Source organism: Quercus robur, chromosome 4, assembly GCF_932294415.1.
Source record: "Quercus robur chromosome 4, dhQueRobu3.1, whole genome shotgun sequence".
Classification (NCBI taxonomy): domain Eukaryota; kingdom Viridiplantae; phylum Streptophyta; class Magnoliopsida; order Fagales; family Fagaceae; genus Quercus; species Quercus robur.
The window spans coordinates 79,064,630-79,090,434 of record NC_065537.1 but is presented as its reverse complement, the minus strand read 5'-3'; the positions used below and the strand labels follow the sequence as shown (position 1 = coordinate 79,090,434).

Genomic DNA, 25,805 nt, shown 5'->3' with positions numbered 1-25,805 from the left:
TTTTTTTTACTGAAAGAGGTATATATATATATATATATTAAAGTATCAAACTGTGTAAAAAATACATTAGCACAACAAATTTATCGTACATAAATATGTTGGTAAACAAGCACAAACACAAGCACCCATTGTTGACAAGCTCAAATTGATTTTCTTCATTGAAGAAAAACAATTTTGAAACGAAAATCTGGCGACCTTCCAATTGAACCTTGTTTCTCAGTTTCTTCTATTTCAATAGTCCATACCTCTTTGACTCATAAAAAAATAAATAAATAAAAAATAAAAAAAAACATTCTCTGAATACCAAATTGCTTTTAATTGACAAACCTTATTAACTCTCTCTCTCTCTTAAAATGACAAACCCAAATCCGCCTATAAATACGTTGTCCCTTAATGACAAAGCAGTTTCATTGCTCACATTCATACCTTCTATCATCCTAAAAACTTTTTGCAAATCTTTAAGACAATTGCTTTTTTTCTCCAAAAGTGAAAGACATGTCTCAACAAAGCCAATTTCTTGCACTTTTCATAATCTTAGCCTCTTTCTCAACCTGCTTTAGCACTTACAAAGAGGACCCACATGCTACTAATGGAGGTCCCGATCCTATAGCCCACACTACATCAATGGGCACCATCAACCAGGGTGATAAACATGAGCCATGGCTTGTAGACTTCATGAAGTCTCAGACCAAAAGGTTTGGTCTCACAACAAGGCTTAGCAGCGCAAGCACTTCACAGAAGCTGGTTAATGTAGATGACTTTGGAGCTAAAGCTAATGGTGGAGATGATACTGAGGTATAATATCCCATATTTTATAAATTCAGTTTATTGAGTTTTCAAATTCTGCCTTTTTTGCATGATTTGTTTTTGAATGTTATGTTGGTCTGATATTGGTTTGGTTTTGTTAGGCATTTAGGAAAGCTTGGAAGGTGGCTTGTTCTTCTGCAAATAGTGCTCTTGTGGTTACTGCAAATAAGAACTATCATCTTAAGCCAATTACCTTCTCAGGTCCTTGCAAACCATATTTTACAATGAAGGTGAGTCTTATCCATGCATGCATCTACAGGAACTATCATGTTAAGTCAATTATATTACTGGTTCTTAACAAATCCGATTTTATATTGAAGTTGAGTTTTATTCAAACATGCATATATATCTACATGCATAACGTATGAATAATGCTAGTCACGGCACAAACTTTTTCTCAACTGTTGTACACGTCTTATTATCATCGAAACAATGACTTTAGCTAGAGTTCAAAAATAACATCATTGTAGTTATGAAAAAAAATTTCTTTAAATTTATTAATAATAAATATATAACCACATATATATAATAAATATATTACTTAATTTTAATTTTTAACTTCTTTTTAATTTACCATAATTTATATCCTTAATTTGGAAGTATGGAAAAGTTTATATATTAAATAATAATTGAGTATACCAAGATAGTTTTCTCGAAAAAAAAGTATACCAAGATAATTAATACATAATAATAAATTCATTTTTTCCATTAAAACATGATAATTTATTAGTATTATTTTGACATAAATGTAAATTTGATTAGGTGGAAGGCTAAATGAAGAGAATTCTAAGAAATGCATATATATATATATATATATATATCATATACCAAGAAAATTACGCATTTATCTCATTAAAACATGATAATTTATTAGTGTAATACAACAAGTTTGACAGAATCACATACTCTCTTACATGAGATTTATACTTCCTTACTTGTATTGATTGATTGATATTGGTTAGTGTTAAAGAAAAAAATAATAATTTTTTTTTCTTTTTTACCAGGTCTATGGAACAATTAAAGCTTCTTCTCACAAATCAGATTATGAAAAAGATACACTACATTGGCTTGTGTTTGAGAATCTTCAAGATTTCAATATTGAAGGTGGCGGCACCATCAATGGCAATGGGAGGATATGGTGGGAAAGCTCATGCAAGATCAACGATAAACTTGTATGTGCATGGCTGATATAATGCTTTTATTTGATTTTTACCAACTTAATTTCTCTCCTTTTCTTTTTTCTAATAAATGAACTAATTATTCATTATCTTTCTCTTAATTCATTGTTTTGCAGCCCTGCAAGCATGCACCAACTGTAAGTTAATCTGTCCTCTCTAAGACTTTCCTAACATTATAGATTTGGTCATGAAGGCTAACTTTTTTCCTTTTATTTTCTTTAATGTCTTTGAAAATTTTGTCTATAGGCTGTGACTTTCCAAGATAGCAAGAATGTGAGGGTGTCCAGCATAAGGATAAAAAATGCACAGCAAATGCATCTTACGTTTCAGAATTGTCAAAATGTCGAAGCTTTGAATCTTGTGGTGGTTGCACCAGGCAATAGCCCCAATACCGATGGAATTCATGTCACAGGGACACAAAACATTCAAATACAGAACTGTGTCATCAGGACAGGTAGTAGACCTAGAGAAGAATGAAACTTTCTATTTTCTATAAATAGTACAAATTTTATAGTATATAATTCATATTATATTATATATATCATAAAAAAAAAAAAAATTCTAACATTTATTTATTACTTTGTTAAAGTAATATCATATATTATCAATCACATTAATTGCTAAGTTTATGTGTAAACCTTTCTTTATTAAAAAAAATAGAAATAATTTTAGACTTTTTTTTTTTTAAATCCTACCTAGTGCTAAGAATATTATTACAAATTTGCTACATAAGCCTCAAAAAAAGATGCGTCAAATTTTGAAGATAAAACGAAAATATAATTAATGAAATAGCTAACCAAGAATGAATGAATTAAATAGCTAGAAATTCGTTCAACCCAGCTAATTTTTTTTTTTTTCCTGTTTTTTAATTGAAGGTGATGACTGTATTTCAATTGTAAGTGGGTCTAAAAATGTTCAAGCCACGGATATTACCTGTGGACCAGGACATGGAATCAGGTATATATATAAAGTCTAACTTGCTTTACACCTAATTAGTGGATTTTAACTAAACTATTTCTACTAGCATGATGCACGAATATCATGTTGGTGGTTTTTATTGAATAACTTATTACTTGTTTTGATAATTATATTATTTTTTCAGCATTGGTAGCTTAGGAGCTGATAATTCAGAAGCAGAAGTTTCTAATGTTATGGTGAATAGAGCAAAACTCACAGGAACCACAAATGGGATGAGAATAAAGACTTGGCAGGTAAAAGTTTGTTTACAAAAACCCATTTTAGGGCACTCTATAACTGTTTTCATCATACATGTGCACACACATTTTGTCTATACTCTTCAGAGAAATATATAGCTAAAGTTTGAAAATTGAGATTAATTTACTGCTTTTTTTAATACCAAATGACTAAATCCACTGCTTACTTATGAAGTCAAAGTCCTATTACGTTTTGGGAAAACTTGTTGAAACTTTGCAAAGGAGTTAGAAAAAATGAGAACCTCGTAAGGTTGCGTGAATGTAGGAGCAAAGTTCTCGAGTAGAAAAAAAAATTTCAAAGAAAAAAAATACCCAAAAGAGAAACAAAAGTTAGGCTACTGAATTTGTGAAATAAGTCAACAATGTAAAGATTGAAAGTTTAGAAAATGATAGAAACATATATAGTGACCCAAAACCAATGGTTTTAATTGTGACGTTCTCCCACGGTTTAGAAATTAACAAGTGTACACATTTCTTGTTGCTGCTGCTGACATGTAATCTACAAAGACTTGGAAACAAGTTATACAATTTTGCCATTTCTTTACTTCTTTGCAACAGATCAAGCAAAGTACAGAGAAATGTTTAGTTTAACTTTCCTTTGTACTCCTACATCATCATGTGCCTAGAATTAGTATTTACTTATGCATCTTTGCATGCAATGATGGCCACGTAACATATATGTAATGGAGTCGTAGAAACAACCAACTAGGTTTAAAAGGGAGGTGGAAATGATGACTATTTCATGGTAAAAAAAGGTACCTAATCAAATATGTTACCCCTTTAAGGTTATGCCCATGCATGTATAATTTTGTGGAGTAGACAACAATTAAAAGGTTTTAAAAAAAAAAAAAAAAATTGTTTTTTTGGGGTTTAAACTCAAGTCATTCTCTTTAATATCATGCAAAATTATCACTTTTCTAGAAAGTATAAAATATTTTAAAAATTATGACTTCGAATTTTTTATATTTATATATTTAAAAGAGTCATATTTGTAACTATACGGTCCATACTCTTACGAGAGATGTACATGAAATATGAGTGCTCCACAAATAATCATTGTAGGCTTGGGCCTACAATTAACTAAACTATTGATTAACTAATTTTCAAACATAACCACTATTTTAGCACTTTTCTTTGACTATTATTCTATTTAGTCTCTCTCCTTGAATTAATCTTTGTTGAATTGTATTGTAATTTGTTAGTCAAACTTTTCATGATAATTTTAACAATTTGACATATTTGTTATTATCAGACAATGTACTATCTATATAACTGTATGTTCACTTTCTTTTCTTCTTTTTTTTCAATATCTAGGGAGGCTCTGGGTATGCAAAAAACATCATGTTTCAAAATGTGGTTATGAACAATGTCAGCAATCCTATAATCATAGACCAAAACTATTGTGATCAAAAAACACCATGCCAACAACAGGTAATATATACACCAAAGCCAATCACTTTCACACACACAATGTCACAACCATCATGAAAAATAACAATCTAATGACATATATTCATCTATATGCAGCCCTCAGCTGTGAAAATAAGCAATGTGGCTTTCAAGAACATCAAGGGCACTAGTGCATCAGAAGAGGCCATAAAATTCGACTGCAGCAAGAGCTTTCCTTGTCAAGGGGTTTTGTTGCAAGATGTTAATCTGGTACGCCAAGGCAATGGAGATGTCGATGCTACTTGTCTGAAAGTTGGATTGCAAAAAAAGGGGAATGTCTCTCCAGGGTGTTGATTACAAATTAAGATGGGGGGAAAACAAACATTCATGCTCTTAGATTAATGTTTTGAATACCTTTGATTTAGCATTATAGTGATAGATTTAGTCAAGCATCATGTTGTTTTGGTCTTGGAACTGAAACAAACATAGATGATAGATCTCATCGTAAATAGCTAGGAATACCATACATGCATTCAGAATTCATTGTAAGTTATTGGTTTTCCCTTCATAAATTTAATAAAACATGGGTTTGCTTTAGCCAAAGTTTTATGGCAATATTCAAAGCATTGCGTGGAGAGGCCAGGGAAGAGAGGCAATATTTAAAAACAACTAATTCACCCCAACTCTGCCAAATTATATTAATCCATACTTATGTGCATTTGGATGAGTACTCCGCCCATTTGTTGTGTTGCTAAAAATTCGTGAAAGCGTAATTGTACTTTAAAAGGTTAAAGTTTAAAGAATCCATACATAAATAAACAAGCTAAAAAACTTTTTAAAAAAAAAATTAATAAATAAATAAAATGGTTGCTAACAAACAAACACTTTATGGTTCAACTATGTGAACCCCTTGTGAGTTTGGATCAGGTTTTTACTTAAAAGTTTATTCACTTATACTCTGAACCTAGACAAAAGTATAATTGCATTTTGAAAAACAAAACTTTAAAAAGTTACACATAAACAAATATGTTAATAAACTATCAGGAAAAAATCTAATCCAAACATACAAGTGAGTTTAGATTAACTCTTTTTTTCTTTAAACTTTTTTTTTTTATGTACAACTTTTTTTTAAGTACCATTGAAGTAGTTTTGCTAATTTTCAATAAATAAGTAAATATTTAAAAATGAAAAAATAAGTCATTTTGCTCTATCTACATGGCTAATAAAATCACAAAGTCATGGCCTCATTCTCCCTGTCTATCCAAGTCAAGTTAGATACCTATCTCCAAGAAAAAACCGAACTCAAAACATTTTCAGTGCTATATATTATAGTACCAAACTTCTGTCTTTTCCTTCTACAGATCAATTTATTTTCATCTGCCCCAATACAATACTCATTAAATTTAGTTACCCTTGGCCTTGGGACATAAAGTAATAGCTAGTTGGTGAAAAGGGGAGCAATGATGGCAGAGAGGACATATGAAGACTGGCTTTTGGATCTTCCTTCATACATGATACATCCAATAAAATTGGAACGTACGGACAAATATCATGATCAACCAATATTGTTACCTATACGGATCTAGCCTGATCCATAATATATTCCATTAATTTCCTACCAGGGCCTATGTTAAGAGCCTACAAAGATTGGTCTTTTCAAGCACCTTAATTGTTGTTGTACTTAGCAGATCGGGCCTTGGAACTGGCTCTCTCTCTCTAAATATATAACTGGCATCCAATGTCAATTCCCTATCATTAATATAGGTTACCATGGAAATGATTAAAAAAGGGGCTTGGGAGTTGGGACTTAGGAGCCAATCCAATATTTCTAACTCTTTTTTAAATTAAAAAGTTGAAACTAGTTTGGGCTAACAATGTTAATGTGTATTTTATTTTTATAACCAAACACTTCTATGTTTATACTATTAAATTGTGTTTGATGTAATTTGGGGAAAAGATTTGGCCAAATCTAACATTGGAGAATTATTGTTTGATGATCACAATATTTTTATGTACTAGTCAACCACTATTAGGTGGTAAATTTTGACTTTTTGTTGTATGCTTATAGTAACAAACCTAGCTACTTGATTCTTATTTGGGATTGACTAATTATGCACATCATTTGCCAGAAAGCCTCTCCTATATAAAATCCACTTCTATAGTCAGAATGAGGTGGTTGGTAGTAGTTATAGTGACCAATGAAACATGGCACTCAATGACCAAATGAAAAAGGAAAGTCTTAGAGTGCGTTTGGATTCGGCTGAAAGTTCCCTGCATTTGCGTTTTGTCTGTTTTTTTTTTTTTTTTTTTTCACGCGTTTTGGAGCGTTTTGGGTGTTGCGGCTACTGTTTATGCACTGTTCAATGAACAGTAGCCGCAAACTTTGACTTTTCAAATTTTTTTGGACCAATCACAGCACATCGTGTACTGTTCACGGACCCACAAATTTCACTTTTCAGCAACTTTTTCATTAAAAATGGGTCCCACGATATTATTCACACATTTAAAAATTATTTCGCTACAGTGTTTTTCAGTTTTCAGTTTCAGTTTTCAGTTTTCAACTGTATCCAAACGGACCCTTAGTATCTTTGTCTTTCTATGTTACCACTAATGTTTTCAGAGTATTATGTCAACCATAGTGTTACTGTCTATTGTAACATGAGCTGTTAACAAATGTGATAAAATTACTACTATCATATATGACTCGATTGTTGTATGTTCAAAATGATTTAAAAAATAAAAATAAAAAAAGAAAAGAATCATGGGTTATCATGTGACCCAAAAAAACTTAGTGTTGAAACTGAGGTAAACATTATTTTATTTGAAGCTATCACAGTTTAATTTAAAACAAACAAACAAAAAAATTCTAAAAAATCATCAAGTTATTGCTCAATATAATGCAAGTTATCAACAAATGTAACAACATAAATCAACCACAACGAAGAACGAGATTTATGTGGATAATCATTTCATTTCGAAGGAAAAAATCACTGGATGAACTCTAATATAAATTCAGTTTCAATATCTTCCCAAGTTTATATGCATATAATTGGTAAAAAGTATCGCGGCTTGGCGAAGAGCTTTACAAAGCTTCTTTTGAGTGTTTTTAATTAATTTGGAAAACTTTGTCACATTGACATACTCAAGAAAGTTTTGCATGGAGTGCAATACGTTGGGTGCAAAGCACCGTGTGGGTCCAGCCCATATGCCTTGTCAAGAGCTCATTTACTGAGCATGTCACTCTTGTCTTCCATGACTTTGTGAGAAGTCTAACTTCTCTTAATGAGAAGTGATTCCAAGCGTGTTGGACACGCTGAAGAAAATAAAAAAGAAAGGAGCAAAGGCCATTCGCAGGGCCGGCCCTAACTTCGGCCGATTAGGTCATTGCCTAGGCCCAAATTTGGGGACAATTTCTTTTTTAATTTTTTATATATAAATATTTTTGGGAGATATTAAAACATTTTAGTTTATATTTTTTTCATTATTAAGAAGGTTTAAAGAATTAAGTAATACTAAAGATAGAAATAAAACAAATTTAAATAAATAGGTCTTACAAATAGACGTGATACTAATCATAAGTAATTCAAATAGGAAAATGTTTAAAATACTATAAATTTTACTACATAAATTTTATTTATTTAATTATTTTTATATTAAATAAAAATTATACTCGAATTTAATTTAAGTATATATGTATGCGAAACTTTCTTCTAGAAACTTAAATCTCGATCATTGCCCCCCACACCCCACAAGAACTTTTACTTGTGGATTGATCACTACATCAAGGGTGCATAGTGGTCTCCATAACTTTTATAATTTAATGTGACAATGAATAAAATAAGTGGATTTCAATAAACTATTGAATGCATTTTTGAATGAATATTTATGATTGGTGATATATCTTTGTAATTCTCATGTTGTAAATTTTATAATATTTCTAATATTTTTGTAAGCCTCATGTCATTGATTACATTCATTACAACATCGGTTTGTAGTAAAAAAAATTATAACTTTAGCATTTTCTCACAAAAAAAATCATATTAAAAAGTAAAAAGAATGGATTTTAAAAAAATTATTATATAAAATGTTAGTTAAAAATTATTTTAGTGATAACATAAAGACTTCATTTAAAGATTTCGCTTTAAGACTCCAAAACGCTTGCGCTTGCTCCCAGCTATTCGGCCTAAGGAGCTAAAGAAATAGAAATTGGTTGAAGCAAAATCAAGACAAGTTGGCTTGCATTTATTGTGATTTGATGTCAAGAGTGTGAAATGAAGAAAAGAAGGAAAAGATAAAGAAAAAAAAAAGGAGAGGCCATTCGGCCAGTGAGTAAGAAGAGAAGTCCCAAGGAAAGTGAGGACTGGTGCAGTCTTGAAGAACTGCGTGAGTGAAAGCAAGTAGAAGAGAAGAGAAAAATAGAGAGAGTAAGAGAAAATTGTGAGAGATACACAGTGAGAAAGAGAGCAGTGAGTGAAAAGAAGAAGAGAGTTTTTTCTTTACTCAAGTTGTTTCTCTAAGTGTTGTAATCTTTATTTAATATAGTGAAATTATTCGGAATTTGTTTCGTGGTATTTCTCTTTAAGAAGAAAAGGTTTCCATGTAAATTTTTGTGTTTTTGTGTGGTTGTGCTTCCGCTATACTTGCTGAAATTTATTCACAATTATATAAAAAAATTTCCCAACACAATGATCTCTATCATGAAATACTAAAGTTGATGCCTCAAAACCCTAGTAGAGATAAAGAAAGAGAAATTTCTACTACTAACGAACGAAGCAAGACTTTGCTGCCTATATGATGAATAATCCAACAATGAGTAATAGCTCAATGGTACTTCCTCCTTTCATAATAATAAGGATCATAATAATAAGAATGGGATGAGGACATAGAAGCTATTTTATGTTAGTAAACATGAATCAAGAATGATTGAAAAGGTAGAAATATTATATAAGAAGTCATCTAGTCATGGAGTTTGGATGGGCTGAACCTCTCCATATTGTACGTGTCTTTGGGATCCCTGGGTTGTAGATGCCTTGAGGGAGATTAATATATAATATTATTGGGTTGTGGAAAAATATTTCTTATTATCTGGGTTTGCGTAGAGGGCTTTCTATATTGCTACTTTGAGACAAAAATAAGTAATACTTATAAGCCTCTTACACTTATCATCATAATTACAACTGGTGTGGCTTAGGCTATATATATATATATATATATATATATGTTTCTCTTTTTTGGGAGTTACTAAGTATGCTAATTTAAATAAGCTTAAAATTCAATAATTGTTTGTCATTAGTTTATTAAAAATGTACTTGAAAAAGTAAAATTTTAAAAGGTTTTACATAAGTTAACAAAAAAGCTCGTTACAAATAGATACTAAGTAATATAATCAATGCTTCTACACCTTCTAACTTCTCGAATTTCTTTGTTCTCTCTGATTAACAGTTGGAAAATTTTCAATTGGAAGGCAAGTATGGACTGAATTAAAGATGAGGTTATCAGAGTGGTTGAACTAGCTGATTTCCAACGGAGACGTAACGGTCAACAATACATTTGTGTGCACCATATTTTATTGGCACTTTCTCAGACAAGTGTTGCTGATAGTGTTACAAAGATTGTTGATATTGCAAAGATGAAATCAATATTATGTGAATCATCTGCAGATTGCTTTGCAGTCAATAACATTTACTTGACATCTGCCCATTTAGCGAGTTTATTTGGTGATCAAGAAATTGGAATCGAGCACTTAATCCTAGCGACCGTGTTGGGAAAATTGGATGCTATACTGAAGAGGGAAAGTTTTGTAGAGTTTTTGGAATGTGTTAAGAAGGGTAATATAAGCTTAAGAGGCCCTGAAGAAGATCATCTTTTAGTGATTGGAAATGTGACATGTGCATGGATTTTGTTACTGATACATTGGATAAACTTAGAGATCATGAATCAGCTGATTATTATAGGTTAGAATCATCAGTTGCTACTCTGACTTGTAAGAACTTGGACGTTCCTGCCATTTGATAAACAATAGTGCTGCAGAAAGTACTCAAGATTTTCGAAAGATCTGGTGGTTGCAATATAGTCTATAGTTTAAAGGTCAGTCACAATGCACAAGACTCCCATTTTTATGAGGTAGGGAAGAGGTAATTGGTAATCTATACTCTATAGTTTGTTAGCTCCCCCAAAAAAAAGCACTTGTATTGTTTTTATATATTTTTTCTCTAATTAATTATTTTAATCAAATTGAAACCAAGTTTCCTAGAAAAGCCTAATGTACAATATGAATTTTTTTTCCTATTTGCATGTGGTGATGGAACTCTACAATCTTGGTGATGGAACTCTTTGAGGAAGAAAATTGCTATAATTAAGCTGGAGTGAAGCTACCAATCTCTTAAATGAAGACTATAGTTGAAGATGATGACAATGATGGCTTTTAAGAGACTTTTGTTGCATTCAAAGCTGCAACTGGTTAGAGATTATAAATGAGAATTAAGAAAATCAAACTACTAGTATGGGATTCATGGCTTCATTCATAGTATGAGGAATAATTAGGATGATTTTGAGTCAGCAAATGTTCCATTGATTAGAAATTTTCCAATTAAAAAAACTAAACTGATATGTAAAAAAACTTGTGTGCCATCCTTTTCAGATCAAGTGATATGATATTGATACGAATTGAATTGGAATTTTCACTGAATTGTGTAGTTTAATTGTACTATCTCTATAGACTAGATTAGACTGGAGCTTATATATGTAATATGTTAAATTTTGTCAAAGGTAGGCCTACTATACATGTGTTGGCCAGCAATGAAAAAATTATTTATTGCTTTCTTGCTTAGAGGCAGACCGATATATATGCTCCTCCAGTTAGAGAGGACAAAAGAAAGAATCTTACCATGAACTTGCAAAGAAATGCTTTAGCAAACAGACATGGGACCTGTTGACATATTGAACAGGTACGCTTTTGACATGTTACTCTTCTTCTAAGCTTCTTTCCAAAGCCTTAAACATTCAACATGTCCATGACATTCTGTACTCAAGTTTCTCCACTTGAAGCACTCATTAAAAAAAGTACGTCATTTTCATTAAAGAGCACAGCAACACACCAAGAACAAGAATAAAGAAATTGCAAAATTACAAAATCATTTAACCAAATGGCCTTTTTTTTTTAACACAATTAATCTGCAAGGTAATTTTAGGTGCCCTTAATCCTTTGCAAAATGCAATTCATATGTGAAAAATATATGGGTCATCAAAGAAACCCTTTAAAATTAACTGATTAAGATGATAGTGAAAAATAATGCTCTCAAAAGGGTACAAATATCAAGACAAATTCAATTTGAATATTCGCACGCAGCAAAATTTTCTCTTTTTGTTATCATTCCAATTTGATTTGACTTTCTAGCTCATTTGTGTATATATTTATATATTGTGATAAGGCAAAAATGGATTGACCCCTCTGACAAATTAATTAATTAATTATCCAAGTTAATTAATTAAATCAATTTAACATATAATAGTATGGTAACACAAACAAATCACCAACTTAAACTAAATATAGCGGAAAATAAATTTGACACAGGTGATTTGTTTAGCAATGGGGAAAACCACCGAGGCAAAACCTCACCTGGTGAATTTAAGGTCACCACTCCCGAAAATCCACTATTATCAATCACAAGCGGTTACAAGTAAAAAGGATCACAGTACCTAATACTAACCTACAGTTGAACATTTACTCCAATACCCAATTAGACTTGTATTGTAGTAGCAATCTCTTCATTCAATGCACAAATCCCAGTACGTGACTAACCAATGATGCACGGATCCCAGTACGTGATTAACACACCAACTTGAGGAAGATGTTAGCTGTAAAGTTCTTCAGTTCATCTAACAATGAAGACCAGGAGGTTCCTTGGTTACAAAACTCTTGACGTAAAGACGCAATAGTTTCGACAAAAAACATGATAAACTAGAGCAAATTTTGTCTCCAGTCACAATATGTGTGTATTATCACTTTGCATCCCTTTGCATCACTTGTAACGGCACTTAAAATAATCTTTATATATGTCTAAAGTTGTGAGAAAAGAAACCCTACACAAATAATCAAAGATATGCGTGTAATCAGATCTGAAAAGTATGATTTCGTAATTCTCGAAAGATACAACTTCTATCGAGCTTCTGTCGAGCTTCAACAGTAATTCTCAATAGAAAGGATTCTATCGAGCTTTAATGAGCTACACATTCTTCACTTGTTTCTTGGTCAAATTTGCATGGTTTCAATACTAAACTTGAACACTGGTTTCTCGAAGTACTAAACTCATGCTAGATCTACCCAATTACAAGTGCGTTTTGTTAAAGAATTAGCCAATTACATAAATATGTCTCTAACATATTATATCAGATAATTATTGCAGGGGACTGTACGTTAGATATTAACATTGCAAATCAGAACCGGTTCAAATATTTATTAGAGGTACAAATTCATATAATTACTATCCTATATAAGTCCATCATGGAGTATACTTGTTCTATATATAATGAGGGTCGGTGGAACAATGAATTTAAAAGTTGAATAAGGTAATGATAAAATCTGTTAAGAAAACATGACTTTTCATAGGCATTCTGATCTCAAAAGATTTTGACGTTGGCTTGGCATGTTGCTTAGGTTTTTTAATTAAATTTAATCATATGATTGCATTAGTCAATAAATCATCTATTTAAATTTAATTATCCTTGGAAGAAGATAATACATTTTTTTCCTGCATTGCTCAATGCAATTACAATTACATAGAAAAATTTAATTGGAAAACTTAAAATTTTACCTATCCAAAAAAAAAAAAATTATCTAGGTTTAGCCTAATAAATATTATATTTTATGTGCATAACCCAACCAAATAACCTTGAACAGTTTAACCTTGCAATACATATACAAGGCATTGGCTTTATTAGTTCAGGCTAATAACGCCAATATTGAGTTGGATTAAATTTTAATAGGTAAAATGTAAAACGGACTCTCTAAGTTTCTTCAGATTTCATTTCAATCCTCTAACTCTGCCTTTATTCATTTCAGTCCTCTAACTTTCAAGTTTATTCAATTAAGGCTTTTCTATCAACCTTTTTTATATAGTATGGTTAATTTTTTAATTTTATAAATTTTTCTACAAATTTTTTAAATTAAAAAAATTCAATTAATGATTGAAAAATATTTTTCAAATTTTTTTTAAAAAGTTTTAACAAAAATTAACGAAAATACCTTAATTGAATAAATCTAAAACTTAGAGAATTGAAATGAACTAAAATAAAATTAAAAAACTGAAATAAAATCTAAAAAAAAAAAGTTGGAACGTTAATTTTACATTTTAACCCATTTTAATATACTAGAAACCATGACAAAAGTATTCATCAAACCCAAAGACCAAGAAAAGTGTCAAAAGTTATCCGTATAACAAAAATGAGTCAGTCCAACTGCCACAAAGGTAATGGGGTCATCCATCTTCATATCAAGGAGACAGATTAATGACAAAGTACAAAGGTCAAATAGTATAACCTCCTAATTCAGCACCACAACAATTTATTTGGTCCCAAAATTGGCATACCAGTGAAAAGTAAGAGAGATGAATGGGTGATTCTGGCTACATAGGCCCCATTTAAACAGTATATAAAACTTTTTAATGGGCCAAGTCCTATTCACATTCTTAAATGTAAAAGGTACAATTTCGTCGTCAAGACTAGGTACAATGATATGCTGATAAATTTTCACCTACTTAACACTTTATAGCTTTTACCAATAGTTTCTTGAGCACTATGGGAATAGAGATAGTTGAATTGAGCTGGATGCTGAGATTGTAGTACAGACTACAGTCATCAAAAGATCCCACATCAACTAACAGTTTGTTGAGCCCAAGTCTTGACGATTGCATGTGGTTGATGAGATTACAGCCTTACATGTACTTCCTCTGTTGCATTTTGCACTATTCCCCACTGGGAATCTATTGTGTGAGCTGCTGCTGATGTGTTAACAAGACTGGGGTGTAATCAAGTTGAGATGCAAATCTTTCGTCCAATATTCTAGTGCATGGGATAAGATATGACACGTTAACATGAGTTGTATTCATGTCATGTCTATATCGCATTTAATGCACTAAAACGCTAGACACAAGCTAAATTGGCGTTTTAAGCTTATTCTGGCTGCATCCAAAGCAAACAAAACTCTTCATCTTCTTTTCTATCATACTTTCAATCAACTATTCAAATGCATACTTTATAATGAAAGCCAAGTTTATCAAATAAAAGCTTTTAGAAAATGTGATGGCGAGATTAACATTATAAACATATGAAAAAATACAAGGATGCGAAGCTAAGGATTGAGAGGAGAAATATATTTATCTTAATAGGAATCTAAACCATGCACAGGGAATGAAATTAACTCATTTATAAAATGAATTCCTTTTTCTTCTACATTTTACCTCACGTTACCTGCACAACAATAATCTAGTATTTTTTTCCTGTTTGGTGAGCACCTTGGTTGACAATTGAGCCAATGTAAAAATAAAAAATGTGCCTTTTAGACTTGGAATCCAAGGAAACATGCATAACTAAGCTATAAATATCATACCATTTCAACTGTTTTGGTTATAATATATCTTACTGGTTATCAAATCAATATATATCATACATTTCGATAAATTTTAATATATATAAAAATAAATAAATAAATAACTGTGTAATAGTTTGTTTTGGCTGTTTTTGGAGAATTCCGAGCATTCTGATCGATTTATCGTTTATTCCGAGCATTATTCCGAGCATTCTATAAGTGATTTAGTTCTATCTTATAAATAAAGGTTTTTGTATACTTTAATATTTCAATAGGTACACCAGAATATACCAATATTGAAATATTTAATTTTAGGAGGCAGTGACGGAGACAAGATTTTAGCTTAGAAGATCAAAAGAGATTTTAGGTTGGGGGCACAAAGAGAGTAAAATTAATTCAAAAAAATATTAATTAATATTAATGAAAAAAATAAATAAACAACTATATGCAAATGTAATTGTCATATACAATTAAAATTTGGGTTTGTAAAAAAAACTTGGGTTTGAGACTGAAAAATGCTGGTGAGGAAAGAAAAAATTTGCTATACGTAACAAAGGTGCTATGAGTAGTTCTAGACCATAAATTATTTCATAATATTTTTGCCAAAACTTTGATATGACAGACTGTGAGTGATTAACAAATATTAACTCATAAATTCACAATTTTTTTTTTCAACAATCACACTCTACCACACAATAGTTGTGATAAAAAGTTGTAAAAAATTTTATGGTCCTCAATTTTTTTGAGGTGCTATAATGACTAGTGAGTGAGAGTAGTATTTTTTCTTTTCTTTCATAATTCTATTCAACAAAATAGTGGTGGAGAAGTAGGCTATACAGGTGGTTTTATTTTATTATAATATTATTATAAGGTGGGATCCATTACTTTTTTAAAAAGAATTGCAGTGGACCCAACGTAAAATTGTTTTCCTACAGTGAACTAATACAAAGTACAAGTACAATATGTATGTAAAAAAGCTTATTGTCCTTGTACAAGTACAATAAGTATGTAAAAATGCTTATTGCCCTTGTGTATGCAAATAAGACCTTGTACGTTTACCAAAAAAAAAGACCTTGTATTATATATTACTTGAGAATTTTTGGGGCATCAGAGGGGGCATTCACCCCTGTTAGGACATTTGTAGCAGTGGAGCTAAATAGTTATATAGTTATTTTAGCTCCATTAAGACACAAAAAACAACCATATAGTAGTGGAGCTAAAGGTATTTTTTTTTACCTTCATTGCTATAGTGCACAGCTATCTATGGTTGTGCACTGTAGCTGAGAGCTAAAAAAAAATTATATATATATATATATATATTTTATTCCCAGCTCAGATTAAAATAATACAAGTTGGTTCATTTTTTTAAATTCTTTTATTCTCACGCCATGCCTCTCTCTCAGTCACTTTCATCTGAAGCTCTCATCTCTCAAAACTCTCTCAAGCTCACTCTCTCACCGCCGCTGGCCCAACTCATCCTTAACGTCGCCGCCATCGAAACTCGACGTCATCGACCCACCAGCCGTCCCAAGCCACCGATCAACCTCAGACCCACGCTGTCGTCCACCTCAGACCCACGCCACCGATCCGCGTAAGTGGGTCAATGTGGTTCGTGAGTGGGTCGTCGGGTTCAATACGGTGTTTGTGTGGGTGGGTTTGTGGGTAAATCAGTGTGTTCGTGGTGGTGGCTCGAGTGGGTTTCATGGTGGTGGGTGTGGGTGTGGGTGTTGCCTGGTGGGTCTGGTGGGTGTGGGCTTGTTTTTTTTTTTTTTTTTTTTTTTTCTTTGTTGTGGGCTGTGGTGGTGGGGGTGGTGGTGGTGGTTGTGGTTGTGTGTGTGGCTGTGATGGTTGTATGCAGTGCTTGTATGTAGTGGATATATTATTTTATTATAGTGGATATATTATTTTATTGTGATATTTATATTATTTTATTGTGTTGAAAACTAAAATAGATCCATTGCTACAACATGTCTGTAAGTAAAATAAATAAAATAATTTTTTGTGATACCAAATAACTAAATTTTTAACTTCACTGCTTTGGATGCTTAGGAGGCAAATTGAAAGGTTATAACTTTGACAAAAACATTACAAGCGTGAAGGGATCAGTTGGGTTGACCTTTGGGCTATACCTCAAGCTATCAACGGGGTTAGCCTACATGGTAAGGCCCAATGACAAATTACATTGGCCATACATATGAATGTCTGCCTAAGGCCCATTAAGCATATGAGAGAGCGAGAGATCAGAAAGGACAACAAAATGATAAAGGCAAGAACCATTGGTCAGATGAAGCACAAAAGAAAAGACAATGGGTATGGGGCAATCTCTAAAATTCAACAAAGTTCAACAAATATTTAATGGAGAGAGAAAGAGAATGAATGATTTGCAAGAGATGTGGAGGAAGGTAAAAGGAAGGGAGACTGAGATGGGCTCTTGTTGGGCTCTTCTCCAACACCAAGTACTTATTTAAGCAGACAAAAGCAAGTAGTGGAGTTCGAAGAGAGTAAGAGTGTCTCATTCTGTTTTCTTTTAACAATACCCTCGTAACTTCTCTGCATTCCATCTCTTTCTCTCTCTCTCTCTCTCTCTCTCTCCATTGGATACTCTCGTCTTTCACATAAGCTTCTTTGGAAGAATGGAAGGAGAAGAAGGATCATCTGCCACACCAAATGTAAAGAAAAGAATATTCAAAAGAATATGTGTTTTCTGTGGTAGTAGAGCTGGATACAAATCTACATTTGGTGATGCAGCTCTTGAGCTTGGTAAACTGCTGGTAATATATAGTTTAATTAATCAACATAACTCAAATTGACACAAATTCTTCATTCTCTTCTTTTAATCCTGTTAACTTGTCATTTACTATTTTTGGAAACATTTTGCATGTCAATCAGATTGAGCTTTTTTAGTCAACAGGTTAAGAGAAAGATCAATTTGGTTTATGGTGGAGGAAGTGTAGGTCTAATGGGTTTGATCTCTCAGACTGTGTTTAATGGAGGTTGCCATGTTCTCGGGTATACTTCATATTTTTATATTAATGCATGAGTTTTTGTGTTTCATTGGATTGCTATAAGATAATTTACATGTATCTTTTATTTCATTTCTATGTTTGTATAGAGTGATTCCTAAAGCTCTTTTGCCTCATGAGGTACTATTTCATGCCTATAGTATATACTGTGCTTTCTTTATCTATCTTCTTTATGAAATATTGGAACTGATCAAACCCCACTTGCAGATATCAGGAGAAACCATGGGAGAAGTGAAAGAAGTTGCAGATATGCATCAAAGGAAGGCAGAAATGGCAAAACATGCCGATGCATTCATTGCTATTCCGGGTAGGATTTCTTGGCTTGGAACACTTCCACATTGTTTTTTCACCATATTCTTATGTATTTTTCAATTAAATTTTCAATCTTTTTAGGTGGTTATGGAACCATGGAAGAATTGTTAGAGGTGATAACATGGTCTCAACTTGGAATCCATGACAAACCAGTAAGATGAGTCTCTTGAAATTCTAGTTTCCAAAATGTTATTATTTGGCTTATGATATTCATGAGTTTTGATGTTTGATTTTGAATTTTGTGACAGGTGGGCTTGTTGAACGTAGATGGATATTATAATAGCTTGCTTGCCTTATTTGATAAAGGAGTGGAAGAGGGTTTCATAGAGGATTCAGCAAGACATATTGTGATTATTGCCAATACTGCAGATGAACTCATAAAGAAAATGGAGGTACATAAGAAAAATGTATATTTTCTTTCTTCTTCTTCTTCTATTTTATTATTATTATTTTCAAAAGCAATTTATATAATGTTCAAAAGGTCATTATTTAAATATTAGATGGTGGGTCAATTACTGAATTATTGGGGGAATGACAAAACAAAGTTGCCGGCAAAGTAGGGAATGATTTGTTATTGTTTTTTATATATTGCAGGAGCATGAGCCTGTCCATGACAAGGTAGCACCGGGACAAAGTTGGGAAGTGAACCAATTGTTAGAGTCTAATGTGGGAAGCTCAAAGATCTAAGATCTTAATCACCAATCTGTATATATTGCATATATATGTTGGTGTAATTCCATTTAATCAAAGAGAAACAAGATGGCAAAAGTAGCCAAATATCTCTCTATCACTCTATCTTCCTCTCAAAGTGGGAAAATCCCAAGATCCTAAAATTTTAATCATCCATTTGTATATTCATGAACGTATGTATTTTAGCAGCTGTGTTAAAATCAGTCAGTAAATCTATTCTCTCTCTCTCTCTCTCTCTCTCTCTCTCTCTCTCAAGGTCATTGACTATGTCAAAAAAGCATAATATGTGACTTGGGACAAAGTGGGGTAGGGGACAGAGAAGAGAGAGCTAGAGCCTAGATGGTTATTCTTTATGGTGATTATTGTTTTTCTTTAGGGTTGGGATGCTATGAAGAAAGGCTTTTCCCACTTGCTTCTAATTTATATTGTGTTGGTACTAAAAACTAATTGTTTACTAGATTCTGATGTGTGAATTGGAATCTTGTGTGTTTTGGCTTAATTGTTAACTGAGGCTCTATATGCCTATTACAAAATTGACACGTTTGTTTCTTGATGCCTTTTCAACTCCTAAGATTAATTAATTGGGCAGTGCTCTCCTACTTGATTGTTGAAGCCAAATCTCAATGTTAAGATTTTGTCCCCACTCTTGAAGCTGAAGTGAAGGGCGCAGAGGAGGCCAAGTGTAGAATGACCACTAGTTTCTTTATGGATGACCCTTTTCATTCTCATCACCAAAAGAACAAAACTCCCTTTGTCTGGATCCAAAAGAAACCCCAATACTCCATCTTTTCTTATTGCATTGGATGCTCTAGAATGTCGAAAAGAAATGGAATTTTCCATGTGGCAAGAATTCATTGCAGAAAATTTCACCAATAGGGGGAGAGAGAGAGAGCCCAGGGCTCAACATACCCCTACAAATTGTTGTCACTACATAGTGATAAATGACAATTGTTCATGCTACGAAATCGATCATGATAAATGAACACTAATCATAAATACTAAACTGTTAAAAATGATGAGTTTGATCATTTAACCATTATTCTAACACAGAATCTACGTCATCTATGAAAGTTTATTCAAACTCTCTTCAATAATTAAGGACCACATGATCCAGCCAATTGATAAGATTCATTTACAAAAACAATTACAAAGCCTTATGATAAGATTCATATGGAAACTTCTAAAAATTCACCCTTTTTTAATTTTTAAAGAGTCACCTTAGGATTGAATAGATTGAATGCACTAAATGGTCAATTTCTAATCCAAGAAATGTGGCAAATGCGTTTTTCATACAAAATAGAGAACCGGAATTTATCCTAACTAGTCGTAGACCTATGCGATGCGTGGGAATATACAACTATTTTGTAACATAGTATAATGTATAATTTATTCTATAAAACGTACTAAATATATTGTTTTTAAAATTATTTTTCATCTCTCCATCTCTACAAATATATCATTCTATTATTTTGAGTTTTTTTTTTTTTTTTGAAAAACTTAGGTGCATTCGATTGATATTATTCCATTATTGTTTTTGAGATAAAAGATAGAAATACTTTTTTTTTTTTCAAGTGATCTATATTATTCAAACTTCTGTATAGTGTGTTATGATTTTTTTTCTACAACTAAAATTTTTAAATCCAAAATTAATTATTTGAATTTCTCATTCTCTTAAGAAGATTATTATGATAAATAAATCTCATCACAAATTTATAATGGATATTACTCAAATAATTTATAAAAAAATTTAAATACATATTCATTTCACTTCTAAAATATCTAAAAATTAACTCAAACCAAAACTATAAGAGGGATAGAGAGTACATGTGATAAATAACTCAAAAAACACACCACCAAAGTGTATCATCCAAAAATAGAGACAAAAAAAATAAAAAAATCATCAATCTAAATTAGAGTTGTAAGAAAAAATTAATAATAGAGAGAGAGAGAGACCAATCACCTTTTTTGGAAGAGAATGTGAGACAAATAACAAAATTATATAAAAGAAGATGAGTAGAAGAATATTCAAAAGAAAATGTATAGCTGTAAACACCAAATTATCTAAGTCATGCTATGTAATAAAATAATATTAAATCATTTTGTAATTTCATAGGATAACATGTAACAATAAAGAAAATAATATTAAAAAGATAAAAATAAAATAAAATATAACCGAATCATATCAACCTAAAGTAGAGTTAAACATAAAAATTCATCAATCTAAAGAATTGAACATCCACCAAAAGAAAGAATATATATATATATATATATATGGAGAGAGAGAGAGAGAGAGAGAGAGAGAGAGAGAGAGAGAGTATTCACCTTTTTGTGTGGGCAAAATATGGATTGAATGGAAGAGAAAATAACAATTTTTTATAGTAAAAAAAAATGAGAAGAAGAAAAGTCAAAATAAAAGGAAGATGAATGGATAAAGAAATTGTAAGATTAAGAAAATATTACAGTGAATGAACAACCAATGAACATATGCTTATGCTTGATGTTGAATATTTGGTGTAAATGTCTTTTTCTTTTTCTTTTGTGTGTGTGTGTGTGTGTGTGGGGGGGGGGAGGGGGGGGGGGGGGGGGTTGGTTTTAATAGGCAGTTGCAGATGCATAATTGAATTCAACATGTAATAGTGATTTTTATTTATTAAAAAAATGGTATTTTTGTTTTTGTTTGTGGTTTTGTTGTGTAATGGATGTTTATGGATGCAGAATCGCTGATGAACATATGCTTATGCTTGGTGTTCAACGTTATCCTATTAAATTCTAGGACAGTTAATTGTGAATTCAAATAGTTAGCCGGTTGGGCTTTAATGAAATAAATGGGGAAGGTGAATGGGTTGTGGTTAGCTTAGTCATTATGGAGAGGATTCTACATAATTTATCCAAAAAAAATGTAGAAGGTGAAAAATAAGAAAACATTCAATGGATAGTTGAGAGCAATTGGAAATTTATAGTGTTAAAAATAACATAGTTAATTGTAGGGGTGGCAATTGAAGGGTTTGAACTTGAAAATAGCTATTGAAAGCCATTTGTGGAAGCCCAGGCAGACAGAAAGAAAGCCCAATAATGAGGGCAACAAAGAATTGACAAAATAGATAGCAAAAACTCATTAGGGCCAAGCGGCGGGAATAATGGATCACAGGCCCAACGAATAAACAAATGGATCTTGAAGAGGCAAGCGGGCTCAAAGAAGCCAAGAAAGAAATAAATAGCATCCCATGGGCAGTGTATGAGGTAGAAAAGCGAGAAAGGGCCGCTGCAGACCCAACGCAATGCAAACTAAGAGAGTAAGGGGTTTATGGCAAGCCTATGAACCCCAAGGATAAGAATAAGGTTATTGGGTCGGAGAAACCCAATGAAGTTAGTAAAAAGCCCATGGGAGTGTAGAATTAGCAAACAGGTCGAGGAAACCCAAAGAAAGCAATCGGGCCATGAATGCCCAAAGGAAAGCCCAAAGGGACGTAGGAGCCCATAAGTAAAAGCAAAACAGTGCCCATGACAAGCCACTGTGAAAAGGAATAAGCGGCTAGCCCAAAAGAGGTCCAGCAAGATTAAGTTATTACGGCAGGAATAACAGTTCAACGTTGCAGGAAATAAAGAAAATCAAGAGTGGACCAAAGAAATGTAAGGCCCATCATCAGACAAAGCCCAGCTCTTGAATGGAGCGGGAAACCAAAGAAAAGCCCACATGAAAGGTTAGAAAATACAAACGGAGAGTCTCCAAATCACGGCAAACGCATGAGCAGCAGGCAGACTCTTGGACATATCTGAAAGGGAAGCACGCACAAGGCCCAGGCACCACCAGCCTGTACGCAGCCAATATAGGACGTGGTGGGGCCATGGGCCAGAGGTAAGAGGTAAAGGGGGTATGGTTTGGTGGTGGGGAGAGTGGAAAGATCTATTTTGCGGTTCCTGCCCAAGCCCTTTTGGGAGGTACGTCCTGCTGGGATGACAGACCACCCAAAAGAGGCAAGTTTGAGGGGGGAACCGTTGGGTGCATGCCTTGAGGGAAAGAGAGAGAAAGCATTTATACCGTGGCAGGAAAGAAGTGCTACAGTAGACTGAGGAACGAAACAAACCTGCCTTTGTCTGGCAAGGGTGAATGTCGCACAGACTTGGTGGTCAGCAAGTACGCCCAGACCAGACAAAGGCGGTTAAGGGGCAAATTGGTAAAACAATGGTCACGGCAAGCACTATAAAAGGGCCCTTACCGTGCCCTGAAAAAGGGACCGAAAAACAGAGCATTCTGGGAGTAAAAAGAAAACAGAGTAAAGAGACAAGAAAAAGAGATAAGAAAGAAAACATAGAAGAAAAGAGAGGAAATTAAGGAAAAAATGAGAGGTAATATAATGGGCATGCACCAGTAGGTCATTTTCCCTCTCTCCCCTTTCAAATCCTGCTCTTTTCCAAAACGTAATAAAGACTCCTTTTGTACAATAACCATTCAGGTCCGACTCCCTCAAAATCATTAATCCCTACGGCAAGATCTTTTTCCTGGGAGATTATTTGCATTGAGAAGAGGCGTTCTCCCCTCTTTGGCTTTGCTTCGGCAGACTAAACTTGAAACTTGATTTATGCCCATTTGATTAGTTCATATTATTTTCTTTCTCCTTTACTTTCTCTGTGAATGACATTATCATGACTGTAATCATACTTTATAAGTAGGGATTACATAGCCATTTATTTAAATAGTCAGGATACTTTGTTTTGGTTATTATTATTATATCTGACTGCCGTAACTCGTCTGAAACAGTTCTGCTTGCCGTAAGCTTACTCCTGGCAGACAAGGCATAAATTTGTGCACAAACCGGCCCAAGTTGAGTTACAATTGGACCGGCCCCAACTCCCTTACTCAGAAACATTCGAGCCCATTACCGCAAGAGGCAGCCCAGCTCAACACAATACACAAAAAAGGCCCATACAATAGCTAATTGTGTTCAAAGGGGAAAATGAAGAGTTAAGAATTGGAAAACAGCTGAATTAACTGTGAGTTGGATTTAATGAGTTAAAGAATGTGTATAATTGCACTATTTATTTATATATTAATATTGTTTAAAAAAACAAAAAAGAAAAGAATATGACATGACCGATGATGTGGCTCAACTGGAGCGTAACAATAATAAATATTATGTTTCAATTTTTAGATATAAATAGATGTAATAATCAAATAGCACAAATTAGCTATAAGATATAAAATGCAGGTTCAACTTACAAATTGTTAAAGAAAAATAACAAAGAAACAAAGTTGTTTGGTTTGTACCATTGTGATCATTTGTGTGAACTACGAATAAGCAAAAGCTAGTATGAAGTTTGCAGGTTGAGGAGCAGTGACTCAAGCTTTTCTCCCAAAGGTACAACTTTGAAGAAAAAAATTAAAAATAAAAAGAAAACGAGAGAGAGAGAGAGAGAGAGAGAGAGAGAGAGTCTACCTAAGCTGTCTGTGATATGGACATTTTTGGAATTTGAAGGTTGAAAATGATCGTGCTTAGAGTTTTAGACCATTTGATTACTATATTGATTTTTAAGTACGATAGCCTATGCCATGCAGCCTTTAATGTAGAAAATGACTGGGCAAACATCAAAGGAAGATTTCCCCCCCTCCCTCCCTAAGAGAAAAGCTCCTTTTCCCTTGATAGGTAGCCAAATGAAGTAGTTTTATATATTACTTTCACTGTCTAGAAGCATATTTTCAAGTACCAATCCAACAGTCAAATTACTCAGGCCATAGGCTAGTGAGCAATGTCAATGTACCTCCTTTAACATTAAGAGCACTCAAAAACCTAAAAGAGCCTCTAAAGGGACCCTTAAAGCCAGATCAATTTGAAGACCAGCATAAAAAATAATAATAATAATAATTTTTTTTTTTTTTTAAAAGGGAATTGCAAACTTTAGGAAGGGGATCAGTACTCTCGGTAGGTGCTTAAAAAGACTCAGTGGGGCAAACCCCCAATGATAGCCAGAACACTAAATTTTCTAGAAGGTAGTGCCGTGGCTATGGCTCAATGCCCACTCACTTAATCACATATCACAAAAGCCATCTAGAGTAGGCCTAAAAGCCAGAGCAATAGTATGATTGTGCCAAAGTGCAGAACAAGTCCATCAAGAGCTCTAAAGAAGCAAAAAAAGAATACTTGACCACTAGAGTGGTCAAGAGTGCAAAGTTGATTAGGAAAGTTGCAGGAGGTGCTATCACCTGCTAACGTTACTAGTACATTATCAACAAAATCAGTCTCCTCGACAGTGAACAAACTAATCGGAATCAACCATGTGTATTTGTTCCACCATTCCAACTAATCCAAAGTCATCCTCTCCTATCACCTTAATTACCACGTTCTTCAACTTGAATCAAACCATTCCTTCTCATAGGTGCATTGACATTACTGGTAACTGCATTTTTTATGTCTCGACACTTGATTTACAAAGAGAATTATGGCCAATTTACTTGGGTGATCGGCAAGCAATGAGAGCCACTAGGACAGTTACAAGAACTGGTGTTAACAGCAGATAATTAGAAGCCTTGATACTCCCAATTCAATTCCTAGTTATTACCATGGCTTGCTGATACAGCAAAGAAACCACAAAGTGAGTTTTTTCTATGCTG

General features: G+C 33.0%; 2 protein-coding genes across 4 annotated transcripts; both read left to right on the top strand.

Moving 5' to 3' along the window:
• The first annotated feature begins 410 nt into the window (after positions 1 to 410).
• Positions 411 to 5,185, top strand: LOC126723908 (polygalacturonase). Its single transcript, XM_050427912.1, has 9 exons — positions 411 to 795; positions 909 to 1,037; positions 1,812 to 1,979; positions 2,102 to 2,122; positions 2,232 to 2,439; positions 2,861 to 2,942; positions 3,088 to 3,196; positions 4,514 to 4,630; positions 4,727 to 5,185. Exons 1-9 carry the CDS (start codon positions 496 to 498, stop codon positions 4,940 to 4,942), a joined length of 1,350 nt encoding a protein of 449 aa, XP_050283869.1. The 5' UTR covers positions 411 to 495; the 3' UTR covers positions 4,943 to 5,185.
• A 12,286-nt stretch (positions 5,186 to 17,471) lies between these two features.
• Positions 17,472 to 19,617, top strand: LOC126723907 (cytokinin riboside 5'-monophosphate phosphoribohydrolase LOG1-like). Of its 3 annotated transcripts, none has more exons than XM_050427910.1 (7): positions 17,475 to 17,944; positions 18,085 to 18,182; positions 18,286 to 18,316; positions 18,404 to 18,503; positions 18,590 to 18,660; positions 18,757 to 18,915; positions 19,103 to 19,573. In XM_050427910.1, exons 1-7 carry the CDS (start codon positions 17,807 to 17,809, stop codon positions 19,193 to 19,195), a joined length of 690 nt encoding a protein of 229 aa, XP_050283867.1. In that variant the 5' UTR covers positions 17,475 to 17,806; the 3' UTR covers positions 19,196 to 19,573. The 3 variants fall into 3 exon arrangements, with proteins under 3 accessions (XP_050283866.1, XP_050283867.1, XP_050283868.1); XM_050427911.1 differs by having other exon boundaries at positions 17,478 to 17,944; positions 18,757 to 18,900; XM_050427909.1 differs by having other exon boundaries at positions 17,472 to 17,944; positions 18,286 to 18,503; positions 18,757 to 18,900; positions 19,103 to 19,617.
• The last annotated feature ends 6,188 nt before the right edge of the window (positions 19,618 to 25,805 follow it).

Excerpts from the sequence above, each read along its gene's own strand:
- LOC126723908 (XM_050427912.1), top strand. The coding sequence starts at position 496 with ATGTCTCAACAAAGCCAATTTCTTGCACTTTTCATAATCTTAGCCTCT. Across the intron at positions 2,123-2,231 it reads CCTGCAAGCATGCACCAACT|GCTGTGACTTTCCAAGATAG; the intron begins GTAAGTTAATCT and ends TTTTGTCTATAG. Across the intron at positions 4,631-4,726 it reads AAACACCATGCCAACAACAG|CCCTCAGCTGTGAAAATAAG; the intron begins GTAATATATACA and ends ATCTATATGCAG.
- LOC126723907 (XM_050427909.1), top strand. The coding sequence starts at position 17,807 with ATGGAAGGAGAAGAAGGATCATCTGCCACACCAAATGTAAAGAAAAGA. Across the intron at positions 18,183-18,285 it reads GGAGGTTGCCATGTTCTCGG|AGTGATTCCTAAAGCTCTTT; the intron begins GTATACTTCATA and ends ATGTTTGTATAG. Across the intron at positions 18,661-18,756 it reads TTGGAATCCATGACAAACCA|GTGGGCTTGTTGAACGTAGA; the intron begins GTAAGATGAGTC and ends ATTTTGTGACAG.